The sequence below is a fragment of the Drosophila serrata genome, unplaced genomic scaffold (genome assembly GCF_035046125.1).
Source record: "Drosophila serrata isolate PLE 108 unplaced genomic scaffold, ASM3504612v1 contig_264, whole genome shotgun sequence".
NCBI classification, from domain to species: Eukaryota; Metazoa; Arthropoda; class Insecta; order Diptera; family Drosophilidae; genus Drosophila; species Drosophila serrata.
Genome location: NW_028257162.1, coordinates 86,695 through 107,524, shown reverse-complemented (window position 1 = coordinate 107,524; position 20,830 = coordinate 86,695). Strand labels below are relative to the sequence as shown.

General features: G+C 38.0%; 2 protein-coding genes across 2 annotated transcripts in view; one reads left to right on the top strand and one right to left on the bottom strand.

Annotated features, from left to right (window-relative positions):
• The window catches only part of LOC110188035 (phenoloxidase-activating factor 2), a 95,841-nt gene that overhangs the window by 49,507 nt on the left and 25,504 nt on the right, over window positions 1–20,830 (bottom strand). The window lies entirely within an intron of this gene.
• On the top strand, window positions 2,622–13,585 carry LOC147643602 (uncharacterized). The gene is made up of 3 exons (XM_086833001.1): window positions 2,622–6,099; window positions 6,164–6,375; window positions 13,404–13,585. The coding sequence occupies exon 1, from the start codon at window positions 4,751–4,753 to the stop codon at window positions 5,942–5,944; it is 1,194 nt and encodes a 397-aa protein (XP_086689127.1). The 5' UTR covers window positions 2,622–4,750; the 3' UTR covers window positions 5,945–6,099; window positions 6,164–6,375; window positions 13,404–13,585.

Genomic DNA, 20,830 nt, shown 5'->3' with positions numbered 1-20,830 from the left:
TTGGTCGCGAGGAAAAACCCTATGTGTGCCTATGTGAAGGCCCCAAGAACCGAAGCGGCAACAACAACAACACGGCCTCTGCGGTGACGAAATTGAAAACAATTAGAACACTTGCGTTGGCGTTTGGGTTTTGCTGCTAATTTTTTCGTTCACTTTGAATTTTTTTTATTTTATTATCGGGATTAGTTCCTGGAATCGTTGGCAGAAAAATCTATTGGAAAATATATGGACAAATAGAAACAATATTTCAGGGCACAGTGGAGCGCCGAGAAGTGGCCTGTATAAAATTCCGCGAACAGAAAATTGAAAACAACTAAACACTCGCGTTAGCGTTTGTGTTTTGTTGCTAATTGTTTCGTTCACTTTGAATTTTTTTTAAATTTTATTATTAGTTCCTGGAATCGTTGGCAGAAAATATATTGGAAAATATATGGGCATGCATGAATAGGAACAATGTGTCGGGGCACAGGGGAGCGTCGAGAAGTGGACTGTATTAAATTCCGCGAACAGAAATATGTTGTATGGACCCGGCACAAAAGACAAAAAAAAAATATCGCGGCAGCGGCGGGCTGTTCGGCGAACAAGGTGAACTCCCGAAAGTAGTGCACACCGGCTGTCCGATATTATTATGCCCCTTTTCCCCGATGCCTGGAACTGCTGGTGACTTGGAGGATATCCTGCAAGGAATCCTGCTCGATCGATCAAATGATTAGGGGGGCGATTCTGCCCGCAAAGACTCGGCAATGGAGGCCCAAGAAATTCCCACGTCGCTGGCGAAAGAGTTAACCCGTCAGGGTTGAAAAGATAAAGGCGGGGGCGTCGTGGTAGTTTTCTGAGCATCAGCTTTTATTCGCTGCTTACATGAGACTAACTCGTTTTGCCTCGTTAAAGCGAGAGCGGGAGATCGGCAATAGTTGGAAAGCGAGCGCATGGTAGAATTATACAAGGTAGTCTCGTTGGCTGCCTAGCCGTTCGGCTTTTTGTCAGTGCGTTCTCGTTTGTCAAAGGAAAAGGTTGTGTGCGGACGATTTTTTTTTTACTATTAACCCTTGTGTGAGATGTCGTTCTGCAATTTCTGTCGGAAGCACGTGAATGGAGTAAAATTGATAAAAGCACCAAAATGTTTACCGAAATGGACATTGTGGGAGGAAATTAAGGAGCTGGAAATCGTTTTTTTTTTTGGTAGATATAGTTTCTGATTATTTTAGTACTACAAAAAACGCTGAAGAGAAACTATTAATAGGTGCTAAGAATATAAACATTAATTTAGATATAAAAAAATTTTACTTTAAGATTCGCATATATTTTAAAATTAAGAATTTAAACAAAAAAATAGCTATACAACAACAAAAACAACGATTAATTTCAAATTCAAAACTATTAAGAATTAAATTATAAAACACTTCAATTCTTTTTACTATATATGAACAATTTAACCCCCATGGACTATCTAAGGGTTAAAATAAAAGCTCTTTTGTTGTTTCACTCGCACTTAATACGCAGACTCCTCTCACTCGCACTTGTTGTGAGTAATGAATAGGGGAGTGCTTTTGTCGACGAGACTACCTTGTATAATTGTATCATGAGCGAGCGCAAGCCGGGAACAAAAAGCTCGCTCCTGAGCAGAGGCGGCACAGTGGGCCCCTCACGTAAACACAGTTTGACATTTTCCTCTACATTTAACAATAGTTTCTATTGCAGTTATATGATATTGTCTCTCGATTGTCACAAAACTAAAACCGAAATTCTAGAATGATAGAAAATGGCTATTTCTCAATTTTGAGAAAATATGTTGAAATAGTTTTAATTTTTAATTGTATAAAAAAGAAGAATGTAACCAACAAATTTGGTAGCTCCAGCCTTTAAAGTCTCTGAGATCTATTGTTTCTCACGAACTGATACAGGGACATGGTATGGACATGGCCCTGCAGTACCATTCATCAGTAATTTTAATTATAATTAATTCATCGAATAATGGCCATACAAATTACTGATAAATTTATCATGGGCATGTCCTAGGCTGCCATCAACAACAATTTATCAACAATTAATCAATGAATCATAAAAAAATTCATCAACATTCATTAACAATTCATCAACAATTCAACAACAAATTCATCAACAAATTCATCTACATTCATCAATAATTCATCAACACACGGCCGCGCCATGATACTGCCGACGAGACTACCTTCGTAACTATATTGTAGGTAGAGCATCGACTCGGTAGAGGTCACAGACGACATGTGGTACTGCAAGGTGGATGCTGGTTGAAAAAACATACATATCTATGTAGATATGTATGTACATATGTATGTATGTACAGTCAGCACACTTATTCGGACGTTCTGTATTATCAAGTTTAACAGAAAAACTGTCCAAAGTCGCATAATTTTAACAACTTTTTTTTGTACGGTTTAAGAAAGACAGTTCACGTTTCTATTAGTCTTAAAACAATTGAAACGAAAGCAAAAAAACAGTCAAAAATGGTGCACAAAAATTATTTGTTCATTTCATTTCATTAAGGGTCTTTTATTTTTAAATGCAACAGTAATCGGGGATTCTGGTTTGCACTTTACTTGAAATTAGTTCGAAGTTGATTTCGAAGTGATTATTATTGCTGGATTTTGTTAGTTCTGCGACAAGATTGGACAAAATAGGACGTGGTAAAGATTTGTCGCTAGATTTGCGAAAATCTATTCTTGAAAATCGTAGCTATCGTGAAATCGGTAGTATAATAGGAAATTCACCTTCCACAATATAGTGTGATAAAAAAAATACCTAAATAAGAGAGAATTAGCCTCAAATCATGGGAAAGCTGGAAGGTCTAAAATTCTAACACCACGTGAGGAAAGAAAAGTATTATGTATGAATGTATAAGAATTTTCTATTAAACTGTTAAAAATTTGTCTCCTTATCTTACAATAAACAACGATTGATTATATCTAGAAATGTTCATCTCTTAAAGCGGTCACGAACATATCCTTTCAGATAAGGAAAAGTAGAAAATGCAGTGGCACATATGTAAGATCGTTTTCCATGCCTGGGGAACATATGGCCACTGTGTTCGTCTGTTTAGAGATAAGATGATGTAAAGTGTGAATTTCATGTAAGCTTCCAAAGCTAGGATTTTAAGAAATACAATTAGTTTGAAATTACAACGTGAATACGTGTTTTTATCTCGCTCTTTCACCTAGAGCTCGCAAAACTGCACGTGAACAAGCTAGATACCTTTTAAGAGGCTGCGGTTTTTAGTGATGAATCTAAATGAAATATATTTTTGATATGATGGCTCGTTTTAAGTATGGAAAAACCCCAATGAAGCCATGAAGTAGAACAACTTTATCCCAAAAGTAATGCATGGTGGCGGAAATGTTATGGTTGGCAAAATGGTCCTCATTAAAAATGAATAAGACCACCTATAAGATTTTTAATACGCTTTTATTAGTTCGGAATGTATGTACATACATATGTATGTATGTAACGGAATCTTTGAACACTATTTTCAAGAGGTTTCCAAATATCTGATAAGCTTGAAACTTTGCATTCTTCTCAAGGACCGATGACAATGCAATAATTTGATAAAAAAAATTTTCATTATTCTGATAAGGATCGTCAGAATTGATAAATTCTTTATTATAATAGATCCTCCGTAAAGGAGTAAGAGAGATAGAGCTAGCGCGCGATCTGCGCATGTCTGCTGGACAAACTTATGTAGTACCACTAAGCAAGAAACACATAGAGGTGTCAAACAGTACCAAAAAGTACTATCACAAAAACGGCTGAGCCTGGAACCCCAGAGCACCCGAACGATATGTCTAGAACCCCAGAGTGCCTTCGGCTTTTTCGAGTTCGAAGCAGTCGTTCGAAACCGAGCACAACAAGAATTCACTTTTCAGTGGCAGATCGACCGTGGAAGGATGAGCAGGGGTGCGTTTCTTTGCGCTGTGCTCTCGTTTCTTTGTATATGTGTATATGTGTACAAGCGCTCACACGTTTGTATGCGTGTGCAAATTTCTGTTCGCACCCTGCAGTACCGCGTGTCATCAATAGCCACTGTCATCAACCCGTCATCAACGCGCCGACTGCGACTTCTATAGAGTCGACGCTCTGCCGACTGCGACTTCTACCGAGTCGACGCTCTGCCGGCTGCGACTTGTACGGAGCCTACGCTCTAATGCTGCCATGGTGATTGCCTATCTCACTGCCTCACTCACTCTTCAAACGAGTGAGATGAGCCAAAAGCAAATAAGTTAACAATTAAAATCGAACCAACTGTTTCGCACCCTAAAAATTTAGCATTTTTATGTGTATAATATATTAGGCCGTCAGCCGATAGGGTGCACAGGGGGATCAACGGATGACTGTGTCATCTGCCGTAACTGTGTACACCATCGGTAGTGCGACTATACTCTCCAAGCGAGGGCGGCTGGAAGCAGGTCCCCAGTCGAGGCTCGACCGGGGATGCTGACCAATTGTAGTCGGGCGGACTTAGGCAGTCTTTAATCAAGCCTCCCCTCAAGTCAGGTGTGTGATGCGACCCGTGCACACTGACTTCCAGGTTCGCAGCTGAGGGGTAATTCCAAGCTGTGTCTGCACGGAGCCTTCCCAGGGCCAGGCAACCCTGGGTCGTAAGTGGCCTTGCCGCAGTTTTGGGGCGAAGCTGCGGTCGACCTCTTTTCAAAGCCCCAAACCCCCTCTGGCCCGCTGCGCTTGCCAGGTCGAGCAAAGCGGGCGAACATGACATGCTATGACTTCTACAAACCGAGCTTCGGAACTCCTGGGAGAGGATAAACCCCAAAAACTGTCAACGAAGGACGAGAAGGAGATGCAGAGGCCGAGACTGGTCGCTGCATCTCACATTGTATCGGACACCGACGAAGAAGAGTCGCAATCCGAGGGGAGAGCGAGTAGCACTCCCCAACCGAAACACACAGGTGGGGCTCAGCTGAGCACCACCTCAGAGATTGCAAAATTGTCTCACCATCAGAGACGAGCGAGGGTTAACAGAGCCCGCTTCGTTCTCGGCAAGATAGCCAAGAACGAGGCTGAGGGCAAAACCGACCCTCGGGATGCCGAGGACAAAGCCAAATTCCTTGCGGAGATCGCGGAATACGAGAACTACAAAGCGGCAAACCCGGCGGCGTTCCAGCCCTCGAAGGCGAAGCGAATTCGCTCACAGGAAGTGAGCGAAAGCGCGCCTAAGAGAGCGAAGGACCCACAGGGCAAGCCGCGTGCGACGAACTTTGTCAGCCAGGCAAAGAAGTTCAGCGAGGTGGCCAGAGACAGTCTGGCTATGGCACTGGTGGACGAGCTTCATGACGACGGTCGCCTGCTGTCGGAGAAGTGGGAGGAGATTGAGGCCAAGTTGGCCGACATGGTGACCGACAGGTTGGTCAGCATGCCGACCGGCCCCATCCCCTCCTTCGACTCCTCAGACGTGGTCAGAGGGCACCGGGTCATCAGGTGCGACGACGGGTTCTCCCGAAGCTTCCTGGCGGAGTGTGTGGCTAAGATTAGCGACACATGGGCTGGCCTTAAGATTAGGCTAGTCCACGCCAGGGAGATCCCAAGGAGACCCAGAGCTCGCATCTGGTTACCAAAGGGCCAAACTGACCATGCTAGGGTGATCGCCTGTCTGAAGGCCCAGAACCCAGACATACATACAGAGGACTGGACCATCCTCAGAGCAGAGCAGGAGATGAAGGCGAGTCAGCCTTTCCTCCTGCTGATCAACCAACGCTGTCTGCCCCAGCTGGAGGCAATGGACCACAAGGTCAGGTACGGCATCAGGAAGGCCAAGATCAAGGTCTTCTTGGCCGAGCCGGACGAGATTCTGGAGGAGGTCGATGACACCAACAAATTGTTGGACGACATGGTCATCGACGACAAATCTCCCGACGCCACCCCCACCAACATCGATGTCGAGAATCGTGCAGATTAACCTGAAGCGCAGCTCGCACGCTTCAGCTAATCTCACGATCCTTCTAAGGGAGAAGGATATCGACATCGGTCTGATACAGGAGCCTTGGACCAGGGACGGGCAAGTCGCTGGACTGAGAATCCAAGGATACACACTACTGTGCGCAAACTCGAATGGTAGGTCGCTAGCTTGCATTGTAATTAAGAATCACTTTAATGCTTTTCTCTGTCCCAATCTCAGCACACCTGACCTAGCAGTGGCCAGATTCGTGGCGGCGGATGGGAGCGGAGTCATCATAACATCGGCGTACATGGCCCATGACGAGCCGGCCCCGCCTGAGCCGGTAGTCAAGCTGCTGCAATGGGCGGAAGTGACGAAGACGACCCTGGTGCTCGAGTGTGATGCGAACGCAAGACACACGCTCTGGGGGAGTTCGGAGACTAACGAAAGAGGTGAGTCACTCTTTGATAATATTATCTGTAGAAACGTAACAATATGTAATAAGGGCAATACGCCGACCTTCATCTTTCCGAGTACGGAAAATTTTCAAGGTTGGGAAGAGGTGTTAGACCTCACATTACATAAAGAGCAGAACAATTACAGGGTCGAGAACTGGAGGGTATCGACAGAACACTCCTTCTCAGACCATAGGTACATTTTCTTTGAATTAACGACACCAGTTAAGAAACAGGTGCCAAGAAGGAACCCCCATAAGACGGATTGGAACAATTTCAGCGAGATTGTCCGATCTAAAGTTAACGGCAGAAGGATCAAGACCATATCCACTGCAAAGGCACTAGACAAGGAAGTCGAGGGCCTAACTAACATTCTGAACAACGCCTTCAAAGAGACTTGTAAGCTAACATTCTCGAAGAGGCAATACCCACCGTGGTGGACAAAGGAATTAAGCGAGCTCAGGAAGAGCGCGAGAAAGTCCTTTAACCACAGCTATGTAACCCGGGACTGGGGAACATACAAATAAGCACAAAAAATTTACAAGAAGGCAGTATACAAGGCCAAGAAAGAGTCCTGGCAGAAATACTGCGAGTCACTGGAAGGCATAAAGGACACGGCGAGAGTAAGCAAAATCCTCGCCAAGGGGCACATAAGCCCTATCTTGATCAACAGAGCAGACGGCTCTGCTACGTCGACAATTGAGGAGTCACTAGAGCTACTAGTTGACACCCACTTCCCAGGAAACCTAAGAGTGATCTCGGAACCCGAGGGGGAACCGAACTCTCAAATGGATACACCTACGAAAGACATCATTACCACGGAGCGAATTCAGTGGGCAATAGATTCTTTCGATAAATATAAAAGCCCGGGCCCAGACGGCTTAATACCGGCAATGCTACAATCAGCCAAGGATAGCATCTGCAAATGGCTAAAAGCCATTTACGAAGCATGTTTAAGACTGACGCACATCCCACTGTTGTGGAGAGAGGCTAAAGTCATTTTCATACCCAAACCGGGCAGAAGGGGGCATATCCTAGCAAAGGATTATAGACCGATAAGTCTCACCTCCTTCGCCCTGAAGACACTAGAGAGACTGCTGGACGTCCACATCCGAGAATCTCTAGAAGGACATCAACTCTCGGACGCGCAGCATGCGTACCGCAGAGGAAAATCAACGGAAACAACACAAACAATATACGATGGCAGCCTTCCTAGACATAGAAGGCGCGTTTAATAACGTGAACCCCGACTCTATCCTGGACTCCCTCAACTTGCTAGGTATTGAGAGAGGCATCAGAGAGTGGATCGGAGTCATGCTAAAGAGCAGGACGATCACAGCCGAACTGAGTGGCACTCACCTCACACGGACTGTGAAGAGAGGCACACCTCAGGGCGGGGTACTATCGCCCCTACTCTGGCTCACAAATATGAACGCCATATTGACAGACCTCAATACGGGTGGAGTCAAAGCAGTTGCCTACGCGGACGACGTAGTACTGCTCGTTTCAGGACCATACCCTGACGTTATTAGCGAAATAATGACGGGTGCGCTAGGTCGACTAAACAAATGGGCAAAAACCTGCGGACTAGGTATCAACCCCACTAAAACGGAACTTATGCTCTTCACGCGAAGAACTAAGATACCACCCTTCAACATGCCCAGTATTAATGGCATGGAGCTGAAACTATCGGAGCGAGCGAAGTATCTAGGAGTTATCCTGGATAAAAAGCTCTTATGGAAAGATAACATTGCAGAAAGAGTAAGGAAAGCAAGCATCGCATTCTACTCCTGCAGGAAAATGTTTGGAAACAAATGGGGACTGCACCCAAAGATAATTTTATGGCTCTACACTGCAGTGGTAAGACCAATTCTTACATACGGAGCCCTAGTATGGTGGCCGGCACTAACTAGGGCTTACAACAGAACGAAGCTGACACGGATGCAACGGGCAGCGAGTGCGGGGGCAGTGGGTGCAATGCGCTCATGCCCCGCGGCTGCTCTCAACGCCATCCTGCATATAATGCCGATAGAGCTGTTCGTGAAGGACACTGCGGCACAGAGCGCAGTAAGACTGAAGGCGAGCAATTGCTGGAGGGACTACGGCGCCGGGCACGGCAAGATCCTTGCAAACAGTGGCATTAACACAGACGTTAAGACCGACTACATGATCGCGGAATTGGAATTCGGGAATGCATTCTCGACATCATACCCATCAAGGGAAGACTGGAGTAGGGGCAGAGTGGTAGAGGAGAACGAGGTGTCCCTCTACACCGATGGCTCAAAAATGAGCTGCGGCGTAGGGGCTGGGATCTTCGCTGAAAATTGGAGAATTGAACAGGCCTTCAATCTCTCTAACTCAGCGACGGTCTTTCAGGCTGAGTTACTAGCCATAAGGGAAGCAGTCGAACTTTCCTTAAGGCAGGACCTCAGGGGCAATAGAGTTCGAATCTACTCGGATAGCCAAGCGGCTATAAAATCCCTATCTGCCGTGAAAACGAATTCACGACTTGTGGCAGAATGCAAGAAGGCCCTTAATAGACTTGCCGACAAAAATAAGGTACAAGTAACTTGGGTACCGGGACACAACGAGATCCCAGGAAATGAGAAGGCGGACGAACTAGCCCGTGCAGGCTCGGCAGGGCTAAGTTCTGACTTCGAATTACCGATCTCCCTAAACGCGATCCAGACGAGGATCCATGACCACTTTAGGCAGATAGCCAATAAAGAATGGCAAAGCAAGAGTGATCACAGAAGGTCAAGGGAATGCTGGCCGAGGTACGACGAAAAACGAACCAGGGAACTGCTATCCAACAGCAAGCGGGATATCAGTAGGTTCACGGCACTCACCACGGGACATTGGGCGATCGGTTCGCACGCAATGAAGCTGGGACTGCCATACAACGCAATCTGTAGAAGCTGTAAGCAACCTACAGAGCAAGAGACACCGGAACATCTGCTATGCTTCTGCCCAGCGCTAAACCACATCAGATTTCGCCACTTCGGTGCCTACCAGATGGAGTCACTGAGAAACATAGGAAAGCTGAAAGTTTCGGCAATCCTAGGTTTCCTGGCTGACTCCGGATGGTACTGATGGTGTATAATCAACAACAAACAGAGGGAGTGGAGCAAAAAGGAGCTTAGCTCTAATTGGAGGCCCCAGCAATGGGCCTCACCACTGCAACCTACCATAATATATTATCATTAACAATTATAATGATGGTATTAGGAATAAATATTCTTTAAATATAAAACGCGAATGAAAAAATAATTGCATATCGAACAAAATTGTTTGAGCTGCAATAACATTTTAAGTAACTTGTTGCCTCGTCGGATATATCCTTTATACCCTGTTTACAAGGAAGCAAAACACTCGGACACAAGATAGCCAAACGGAACTTTGTGAAACGAAACGAACAATAAGAGAAAAAAAACGGACTTGAGGATCCGTTTTTCCGGATCGTGGTTCGTTTTGTTGTTGGAGGCACAGTCCTTTTTTTTTCTATTGCTTATTCGTGTTTTCACTTGCAGTTAAACAGTGAACTAAGTGAGAAGTGTGCGCACTGCGCAGGCCAAATTAAAAAAAAAAAATTTTACATACATATGTATATAAATATTCTGTTTAGTTTTCAATAATTGAAATTATATATCAAGTGAGTTTTTATGTAAAGATTTAAAAAAAGTTTACTTTCGTATCAATTCTGTCTTATATTTTGAGTACATCTTCCCGTCCTCCCACTTCGTGTCTGCATGCAGCTATTGTGATACATCGATGGTGCGAAGTGTAAGAAAAGGCTTCGAGACCATAAGAAGTTCTACTCTGCACTCTTAGGTAATTATGTATTTTTTTTTTAGATTTTGATATCAATTTATTTTCCAAATTTTCCTTTTCAGTTGCAATAAGTCAAGTTGATGCAACGGAGCCACTTGCCAACCGTTTAACTAAAAGCCTTCCTTGCGCAAAAAATTTGGAGGCGCAACATAAAAAAAGGAAAAGGGATGAAGACGTGTTAGAATGTGGTCCGAGCGTTTTTCAATACATTAATATTTAATTTTTAATGTTAATTATTATAATTATTATTATTTTTTAAAATTTATTTTGTATTATTATAAGAAATATTTTTAATTTGATTATTTGTATTATTTTATGTATAATTTTAATTTTATTATGTTAGTTTTTAAGAGGATATAATAAAAATGAATGAATTGAAATATGAAATCCCTTATTTATGTTTTTTAATTAATTTATTATTGATGACACATCGATGAATTGTTGATGACACATCGATGTTTCATCGATGTATCATCGATGTTTCATCCATGTTTCATCGATGTATCATCGATGTTTCATCCATGTTTCATCGATGTATCATCGATGTTTCATCGATGTTTCATCGATGTATCATCGATGTTTCATCGATGTATCATCGATGTTTCATCGACAATACATCATCAATTCATCATCAACAATACATCGATGAATTGATGATGAATCATCGATTTATTGTTGATGAATTTCTATTGATGACAGCCTAGGACATGCCCATGTTGAATTCATCAACAGTTTGTATGGGCTGTCATCGATGAATCATCAACAGCACCCCCTTCGCTGTTGATGAAACGTTGATGAATTACTGATGACAGGTACTGCAGGGTATGTTGTTGTTGTCTATGCAAGTGATTTGCGCGTGTCACTTTTTGTTTTGTTTTGATTTTCTAAGATTCTTTGATTTGTTTTAATTATGCTTACATACATATGTCAATATCTATGTATGTATGTACATATGTATGCATATTTGGGCGCGCTTTTGTTTTAGCGCACTTTTTTGTTGTTGCTTAGCAAATGAAAAAAAATTAAATTAAATAAATAAATACTTAAATAAAAATGCATTAACAATTCATCGATGATTCATCAACAATTCATCGATCATTCATCAACAATTCATCGATGATTCATCAACAATTCATCAACAAATTCATGAACAATTCATCGATGATTTATCAACAAAATGCCTTTTGGGAAATATAGTCAGAAAAGAAACTTAAATTAAAATAAGTAGTAATTATAGTGAAATAACTTAAATAATTTGTCCCCCAATGCAAGCGCTATAGGCTAAGTATTGCTGTGACGCCGCTTCGGCCCACTGGCTGTGGTCGTCCAAAATCTTTGAAAAAGACTCTGCATGTTGAAATTTGAACAAGCATACAAACGTGTGAGCGCTTGTACACATATACACATATACACAGAAACGAGAGCACAGCGCAAAGAAACGCACCCCTGCTCATCCTTACACAGCCGATCTGCCACTGAAAAGCAACTTTTGACCAACAAAAAAAGCTGTTTTTGACGGGAGAAGTGAAAAAAAAGCTTAAAAAATTTATTAAAAAATCCAAAAAAAGGCTGAAACAAATGTATAAAAAATAGAAAAAATGTCAAAAATATAACAATTTAATAAGTTCATTTTTGTTCAAAAGATTTCCATAATTTGATCAATTTCTTCATGGTCTTCCTTATTTTCGTAAGACCTAATAGTTCCTATAATCTGCAGATATTTGATTGGCACTTCATAGTCGACGCAGCATTTCCCGACCCTTCGCAGTCTGTTTCTGTATATTAAAATAAAAATGAATATAAATAGAAATGAATATCTTTTGCTTGCACAAGTATGCTTCTTTGTTGCAGCGTGAGCTCGCAGATCACTAAGTTTAGCTGTAATAGTAGTCTTGCAATAGTTGCAATAAACCCTTTGCAGGTCTGTGTCATCCCTGCGAATCCATGCCTTAAATTCATCACTTTTAAGCCAGACATCGCGGCATTTTTGTTTATACTCCTTCGGCATTTTAGAACTTGCTAACAATTTACGCGCACTTTTTATATAGAGATGGAAACACTAAGCGAGTTATGACATTAGCGTATATCAATTAAACCAAACGATACGTCGCTACATTATCTGGTTTTTTTGTAAAGCTAACTTTTTAGCTGCCACTTTTTCATATTTTGTATTTAAGTTTTAACAACACAAAAAAAATCGGGAAAAAGCCAATTCAATTTCCAAAAAAGCCAGAATTCCCGCTTTTTACAATTCCCGCAATTCACAAATTTTTCCAGCAGTTAGCCTTTAAAAAAAGCCAGTTTTGACGGGAAAAAATCCAAATTGGCAGCACTGCTGGGGTTCCAGGCTCAGCCGTTTTTGTGATAGTACTTTTTGGTACTGTTTGACACCTCTATGTGTTTCTTGCTTAGTGGTAGTACTTAGTCGTGTAAGAAGAACCTTAGACGGTATACGCATTGAAGTACTTGATTGCTTAAAGTTAACAGGAAAAGAGGCCAAAATGAAATAATGAGATTACGAAATATTTCGTAAGATTTTTTATAATTACATATCCGTAAAAATTTGATTGATAAATCGAACTAAAATAAATAAAAATAACTGATAGCTTAGAAAATTTAAAAAACACGCTTTTATGGGTACCCACACTAAAAAATAAAAAATAAATAATAGTTAAAAAAAAAAACTAAAAAAAACACGCTTTTATAAATAACCGAACTTAAGAGAAGAAAATAATTTATAATTACAAACAAAATGATCAAATTTAGAGCAATAGTATATAATTATAAACAAGATCACTAAATTCAGAGTTAAAAGCGGGGGGTGCATCTATAATCGATGTTGCACTTATTCGAATGGCAACTATCTGTAAGGGAAGAATTATGAAAATATTGAAAAATCCTACACCCCAGGCTTTTAACTCTGATTTTAATGATCTTGTTTATAATTATATACTATTGCTCAGAATTTAATAATTTTGTTTGTAATTATAAATTATTTTCTTCTTTTTAGTTCAGTTATTTATAAAAGCGTGTTTGTTTTTAGTTTTTTAAACTATTATTTATTTAGATTAAAATTTGATTCATGGTGTTGAAAAACTTTGGTTTAATTCAAAGACTTTCTTATTTCAATAAGATATCGATCCGAATCACCAGATCTCAATCCTATGATGAGGAAATGTACCATATATTTCCAGGAATCCTTAAAAACGGAGTTAAAAGCTAAATCGGAAAATATAACCAATACTGAGGCGAGCAACTTAATAAAAAGCATCTGTCGACGTTTACAAGCTGTCATCGATACTATGGAAGGACCCACTAAATAAATTATATATATTTAAGTTAAAAAACAATAAAGTCATGACTGTTTTCATTTCAATCACCTATATTACATCCCTTCAGTACCAAAATTCCTTTCCTGTCTAAATTATGTTGAAACAATTTCGCAGCTCTGATGTATTCACAAGTGTTTTGTATTGTAATTTATTAAATACTGTTAAAAGGTAAGTGACTTATTCATGGATGCTTCTTTAACCACCGTCTAGGTGTAAACGGGAAAGTCATTGTTTCCAGAATGTATTTTCTGTTTAATTTGCATGTATATACATATATAGTGATGTGTTTCTGTTTTGTGAGTCGAACTAATGTCCCGTCAGTTGACTAAGGACAACGCTAAGTTGAATTAATAAAACGAATATTCCGCTTCACGTCTTTATTCAAATGATCTCAGCTTAAGACTAAATTATTGTGACAAAAATCGTACTTCTACTGCCCTTTGTTTACAAAAGTTGGGGAGCGAGATCGCCCGCTTGGGATATTGATTGAAGAATTATTTATGTTATTGAGAAGGAGCATTGCTTGCTCCGGATGTGGATTGTTTGTATTTCTTGGAACATAACAGAATTTGTGAATATGTCACTTCCCTCCCCTTAAAAGGGTTGCCTATGTTTGGGCTGGCATTTCAGGGTACAATGCAGGCAACTGGTTTTGTGCCGGTTCTATTTCTTGTTGTGGTTCTTGATTATTTTTTGCTTGTTTTCTAAATTTTGTATATAAAAAGGTAAGTGGATTTTGTGTATACAATTTTGATAGGACAACAAAAATAATAAGAACGTTAACTACTAATATTATAATTACGTAAAGTGTGGTATTATTTTCTGAAATTAGTTTTAAAACGTCATTATGTTCTACTATCTTTATCTTAGTAACATTAATCGGTGAATACAATGCTGTTAAATCAAATTCTGGACTTAACGAATTTTCGCTTAAAATAACATTTCCAATTTTAACTCTTACATTGTTTTATTCTAATAATTTTGCTTCCATTTATTTTTATATCGCCATTCAATTCTTGACAATTTTGTTCGATTGTAGATTCAGTTAGATTCCAAGTAAGTATAATATTTGGTTCAACATTTTGAATCATTTCCTTTAAAGGAGTTGCTATAAAATTACAAATTGGATTTTTACGCTTAATTATATTTTTAATGCATTCATTATTAACTTCTTTATTGTCTTGATTATAAATTTTATTCTTATCTTCAAAATATGATTGTTGATCTGAATAGTCTAACTGATATCCATTATGGTCGGGATAAGGAATTATTTTAATGGTGTTAATGGTTTTGTGGTTAATAGGGATATGTGAAATAAGTAACATCATCGTACAGAAGGTTCCTGTGGAAGTTTAACGGCATTAGTTTTCTTTTGTTTCTTAAATTGTGTTTTGTAGTATTGGGTTTCCCTATTTCGATTGGTAATTTTGTAATGGTCTTCGTCTATTTTTTCTACATTTTTATTTGCTTCAAATTGATTTTCTAATTTTCCCTTTTGAAGTGGACCTTTTCTGTAGTGTCAATGTTAAATTCCTGTCGATCTTCATTTATTTTATCTATTTTCTTTCTTTAATATTTTGAGTGTTTAATATTGGATGTCCAGCGTATAAGAATATTTGAGCAGGTGTTTGTCCAGTGGTGTCATGTTTTATTTTATGATTGTATGTGTAAAGAATTGTCTCTATCTTGCTTAATTTTACTTCTTCATCATCGGATGAGTTGATTATTCGAATTTTTTCATTTATTGTCTTATGTAGTCTTTCGACGTCTGCTACACCGGCTTTTGCCGTGTTAAGTTGTAATTCAATTCCTTCTGCTTCAAGCCATCGCTTAAGAGTTAAGCTGGTAAAAGCTCCGTCTGCCTTTAGTAATTTGGGTTTACCTAACTGATTAAAAAATGCGCATTAGTGCGTTCCTGCATTCTATCCAATCCTTTGATTTAATATGTTCAAGTGTAGCGAATTTTGAATAAATGTCAATGCAACTGATGTAATGATTTCCCTCAGATGAATAAATATCTACCACAAATTTGTCTCGACAATGTTCAGGGTTGGGTGTGATTTTAAGAGGCATTTTGGTATTTCTGTGTTCTGTTTTAGCCAAATTGCATATGGGCAATTCTCCAGAAAGGTCAACCGCGGCCAAAAACTTAAAATTGCTTATAAACGAGTATTTTTAACATGATTACATACAAAATTGGTCAGTATGATCAAGACTAAGAGAATTTTTCATTTTCTAAAATAAATTTTAAAAAAATCGATGTCAAACACGCGCAAACGCAAATAATGTTGTTTTTATCAAAAAAAAAGTCATAAAAAATGGCATGTTTTGTTTTGATGTCAATCTCTTTAACAAAAGCATTTTGCTTTGACTTTCGTTTTCTAACATCTTATAGAAATCCCAAAGAGTCAATATTAAGTGGAAAAGGACTTATCCAATCACCATTATGCTCACAGTTTTAGTTTGAATTATCGCTTTCCAAACTGTCGCGTGCGACCGGGACTAAAATTAAATTTAAAATATAACTACTTAATATTTTTAAATCAAACAAAATACATTATTAAGAGAATTCATTGCGTAATTCATTAAAATTTATTGTACTACAATTTTTCATCACGTTTCGCTGAAATCAAAACTTTAACTGGTTTTTTGCAAATGTAACTTATATTTTTGTCGCGTGCGAACTCAGTACTTTTTAGTGAATATCTTGAAAACAAACAAGGCACTATGGTCCAGAAGTTGATTTTTTTGGCATAAATTCGAAATTTTCATGTTTATATTTTGTATTTTTGATTTAAAATTATTAAAGTTAAAATATCAAACATAAACAAAACTAAGAAAATATGCTTTACAAGCTTCTCTGAAGTTTTTTATGAGCTTTCGAAACCACACAATCGAATAGCTGTTTGGTAATAAGAAATTGGCGGCAAATTGCTGTTTACTTTTTTACGTGAAAATAAATATTTTTTGTCCGAACAAACTATTGATAGTAATGGAAATTGTAAATCAAGGTATGTATTTTTTACTGAATATAGTCTGTTAATGTGTAGTCTTAGTGTTTGTGTTTTGTTTAATGTTCAATTTATGTGTATTTTCTATAGAAAATTAACATGCGTCCCTTGTGTTTCGTGGAAAAAATCTAACGACCTGACGGCTGCTGACAAAAACTAATTACTTCAGTTTATAATAAAATCTGTCGTTCTTTATCGGAAATTAACAACTTTTCCCCATTCGTCCCCCTTTTCACGCAATTCCGCAATATTTAGCGACGTTCGAATTTCGCCATAGCGATCTCTTCGATATTTGGCTCAGCAATAATCGCAAAATATCATCTGTGTTAGATTGCATTTATGAGAAAATGAGCCATTACCACGTCGAAGATGATAAAAAATTAGAAATAAATAAAAAAAAACAAGTATTTTTGCATCAATTATTAAAAAAATGACTACCAAAATGCAACTATATGGTCGAACGTTTTCAGGAAAAAATGTGGAATGATATGATATGGGTCTACGAGTAAGCGTGCCAAAGCAAAATGGTAGCGGGAACAGCAATGACGGTAATACAACAAGAAGAGCTTTTGCAAATATTGAACAAATATCACCTATAACCGGCTTTGACAAAACCCTTTAAAATAATTTTCACGTTATATTAATAGCAGTTTCATGTAACTTTTATATAAACTCTGACAAATTTCAAACTTTTTGTGAGAAAACGTTTTGCCTATATATGCATAAATACCCGTGGTACCCCATGGCACCAACGATTCACAAAATACTAGTCCACGGTTTTCAAATAAATAATTCAACGTTAGTTCCACTAGGATGCTTAGGCGAAAATGCTTCAGAAGCCCGCAATAAAATCTATAAAAAAGACCGACTCTCACACGCAAGGAAAAATAGCCGAATCAATACTATGACTGACATTTTCCACAGGGCGATCGATTCCTCGGATCCGTTACTATCTAGTGTCTGTTTAAGGGAAAGAGAACGAAAAAACACAAAAAAAAAAGCAATTCTCAAAGAAGTATTAAGCCTTCTGGAGCTGCCGTCAACCGAGAACAACATCCCATTTGAAAAGGAATTGCAATCTGATTGTGATTCGGATGACGACTTGAACGAAGGCAGCTCAATAATACTAGAAGAAGAAGAAGAAGAATATAATGTTTAAGGCAAAACCCATACATAACATATACATATGTATACATATAAATGAGTGTATATTGTCTGAATTCAGCTTCATACTCAATTTCTAATTATAATACTACGAATCGGTTCGTATGGGAGGCAATAGAGGGCGTGGTCTCACAGACTCAAAAGTTTTTTTTACATTATTATCTTTCTGAAAAATCATAATGTGCAAAGTTTTAGGTCTGTAACTTTATTTTTTTTAATTTATGCCAAAAAAATTGACTTCTGGACCATAGTGCAAGGGTTCAAAATCGACCTTAGCACCAATTATAGTGCTAACCAAGAGCTATACGTTTCAATTTTTATAAAATTAAAATAAAGTCTTGGCACATGTATTTTTTTAGTTTGCATCGACACCAGAGAATTGCCCATATGTTGCATTCATTTTTTATATTCTGAATTAATAGTTGGCTATTTGGAAAAAAGTGATTTTTTTTTTAATAATTTAGTTATTTTCTGTATACCTGGATGTAAAAGTTTTTCATGTGATTGAAGTATAATTTCTTTGAATTCGGCGTATGAACAAACATTCTTTAATAAGTGGAGGCTGCGAATTACTTTAGTGTAAGTGGTATTAATAATTTCTCTGTGTGCTCTTTAAATGATTTCAAAATCTACATCGCTTTCAATATGAATGGTAATGTTTCTATGAATAAAATGATCAAGTAAAATTTGTTTGGCTTTGTCGAGTGTCATTACATTATATTGAATTGTTGTAATGGAGTTACCGAATATTGTTGAATGCTCTACTTTATTGTTATCGGATTTAATGAAAATTATTTAAATGAATTAGGTTACTATTATCTTCTTCTGCACTATGTTGAGTAACGACTTCAATTTTAATTCTTGATAATGCAACGGCAACTGGATTTTCTTTCCCTTTAATGTAGTCGATTTTAAATTGGTATTCGTTTAACTTGGCTTTCCATCTTTGTAACTTGGCATTTGGTTCTTTTAAAGTATGCAGCCATCTAAGAGGTTGATGGTCACTAGCAATGAGAAAATGTCGTCCCAGTAAATAATGTCGAAAAGTTTTAGTGGCCCAAACAATGGCAAGTAATTCCTTTTCGATAGCACTGTAATTTAATTCATGTTCATTAAGTGTTCTGCTAATAAAGGATATAGGATGACCATTTTGAGAACGTACGGCTCCAAGGGCTAGATTACTGGCATCTGTGGTTAAAGTGCATTTTTTTTTTCGAAATCGGGTAATTGGAGATTTGGTTCTCTAATTATTAATGTTTTAAGTTTTTTGAATGCTTCTATGTAATCGATATTTTGTGTATCTATTTTTGCTCCTTTTTTTAAACATTTGGTCATTGGTTTTGCTATGTCTGCGTAGTTTGGGATAAATTTACGATAATAACCGGTTAATCCAAGGAAAGCTCTAATCTCTTTTACTTTTGTTGGAATTGGATATGAAACTATGGCTTTAACTTTAAGGGGGTTTGGTTTTATACCATTGGGGGTTACGGTGTGACCAAGAAAACTAGCTTCCTTTTTTAAGAATTCACATTTGTCTAACTGTAACTTTAAATTTGCTTCTGCAAGTTTGGAAAAAACTAGCTGTAATGAATTTAAATGTTCGGTAAGGGATGTGGAAAAAATTATGATGTCATCTAAATACACTAAACAGTGTTTATTGAGCAACGGTCGAAGGATATTATTCATACACTTTTGAAAAGTAGCAGGTGCATTTCTAAAGCCAAATGGCATTCGAAGGTATTCGTAATGACCGCTTTTGGTGGAGAATGCAGTTTTAGGTATTGATTCTGAGTCCATTTCTATTTGATGAAATCCCTTTGCCAAATCGATAGTTGTAAAATATTGGCATTGACCTAGTTTACCAAGGATTTCGTCCATGTTTGGTATTGCATATCTCTCGGGAATAGTTATTTCATTTAGCTTTCTATAATCAATTACTACTCTATACATAATTTTTCCAGATGCATCAGGTTTTTTTTGGGTACTACCCAGGTAGGACTATTGTATGGTGAATTCCTTTCCCTAATTAATCCCTGATTAAGCATTTTTCCTGTACTTGGTTATCGACTTCAATTTCGTGCGCTTGAGCAAGTGGGTACTGTTTTGAATAAATTGGGGAGTTATGTGTTGTATTTAGTACGTGTTTAATGGTATTTGTAAATGTTAGATTGTCTCCTTCTTCATATTGAAGATTTTTGAATTTATTTAATAAACCTTTCAACCTTGAAGTTTCCTCCTGATTCAGGTGATCTAATCGAAATAATCCAAAATCAATTTTTTTTGTTGACTCCTGAGGTGATTTTTTAATTGGTTCTATTGGCTTTTGGATATAAAAATTGTGGTTCTTTTCTGATTTTGAAGTTATTAATTTATATGTTTTATCAAAAAGGGTAACTGGCTATTTTTGTAATTTATAATTTATTGTGAATTTTTCAACAATTTTCTGCCAATTAGTATATTATAATTATTAGAAAAATTGTGTACATAAAATGGTTCAGTTGTTTTAAAAATACTATTGCTGGGTAACATAATTAAATTGTTCAATGTAATAGGGCCATTTGATGTCAAAACTTCGCATATAGTATTTTGAATAGGAAGACAAAATATATTTTTATTGTTCATATTTATTGTGGATCCTGTGTCTATAAGGCAATTGTATGTGCAACCTTTGTATGCTATTTCTATGTATTGGTGTTGTCCGGGGCTGTTAACCGAAAATTTTCGTTTGGTTCTGAGCTATATAGATTTTGTTTATCTTTATTTTGGGTGTATTGGACCTGTTGTTGCTGTTGTTGTTCATTAATCAACCTATGGTATTGATTGTGGTCATAATACTGTTGTTCATAATAATTAGGTTGTATTTCTTCGTATTCGTGTTCGTGTGCGTCTTGAAATCTTAATTCGTCAATAGACATTTTGGTTTGTTCACTGTCCGATGGTCTTAGTCGTTTGGTAACCGGGAAGATAGTATTTTTAGATATAGAGGGTTGTTGTTGTTGAGGGTATGTATTTCCTTTAAAATGTGCTGTTTGAGGATTTTGAATTTTATTTGAATATTGTGGAAAAGGATTTTTGTGAGTTGTTTTGTGTGTTCATGTATTGGTTGAGTCCGAA

Coding starts and splice junctions, on each gene's coding strand:
- LOC147643602 (XM_086833001.1), top strand. CDS start 4,751: ATGACTTCTACAAACCGAGCTTCGGAACTCCTGGGAGAGGATAAACCC.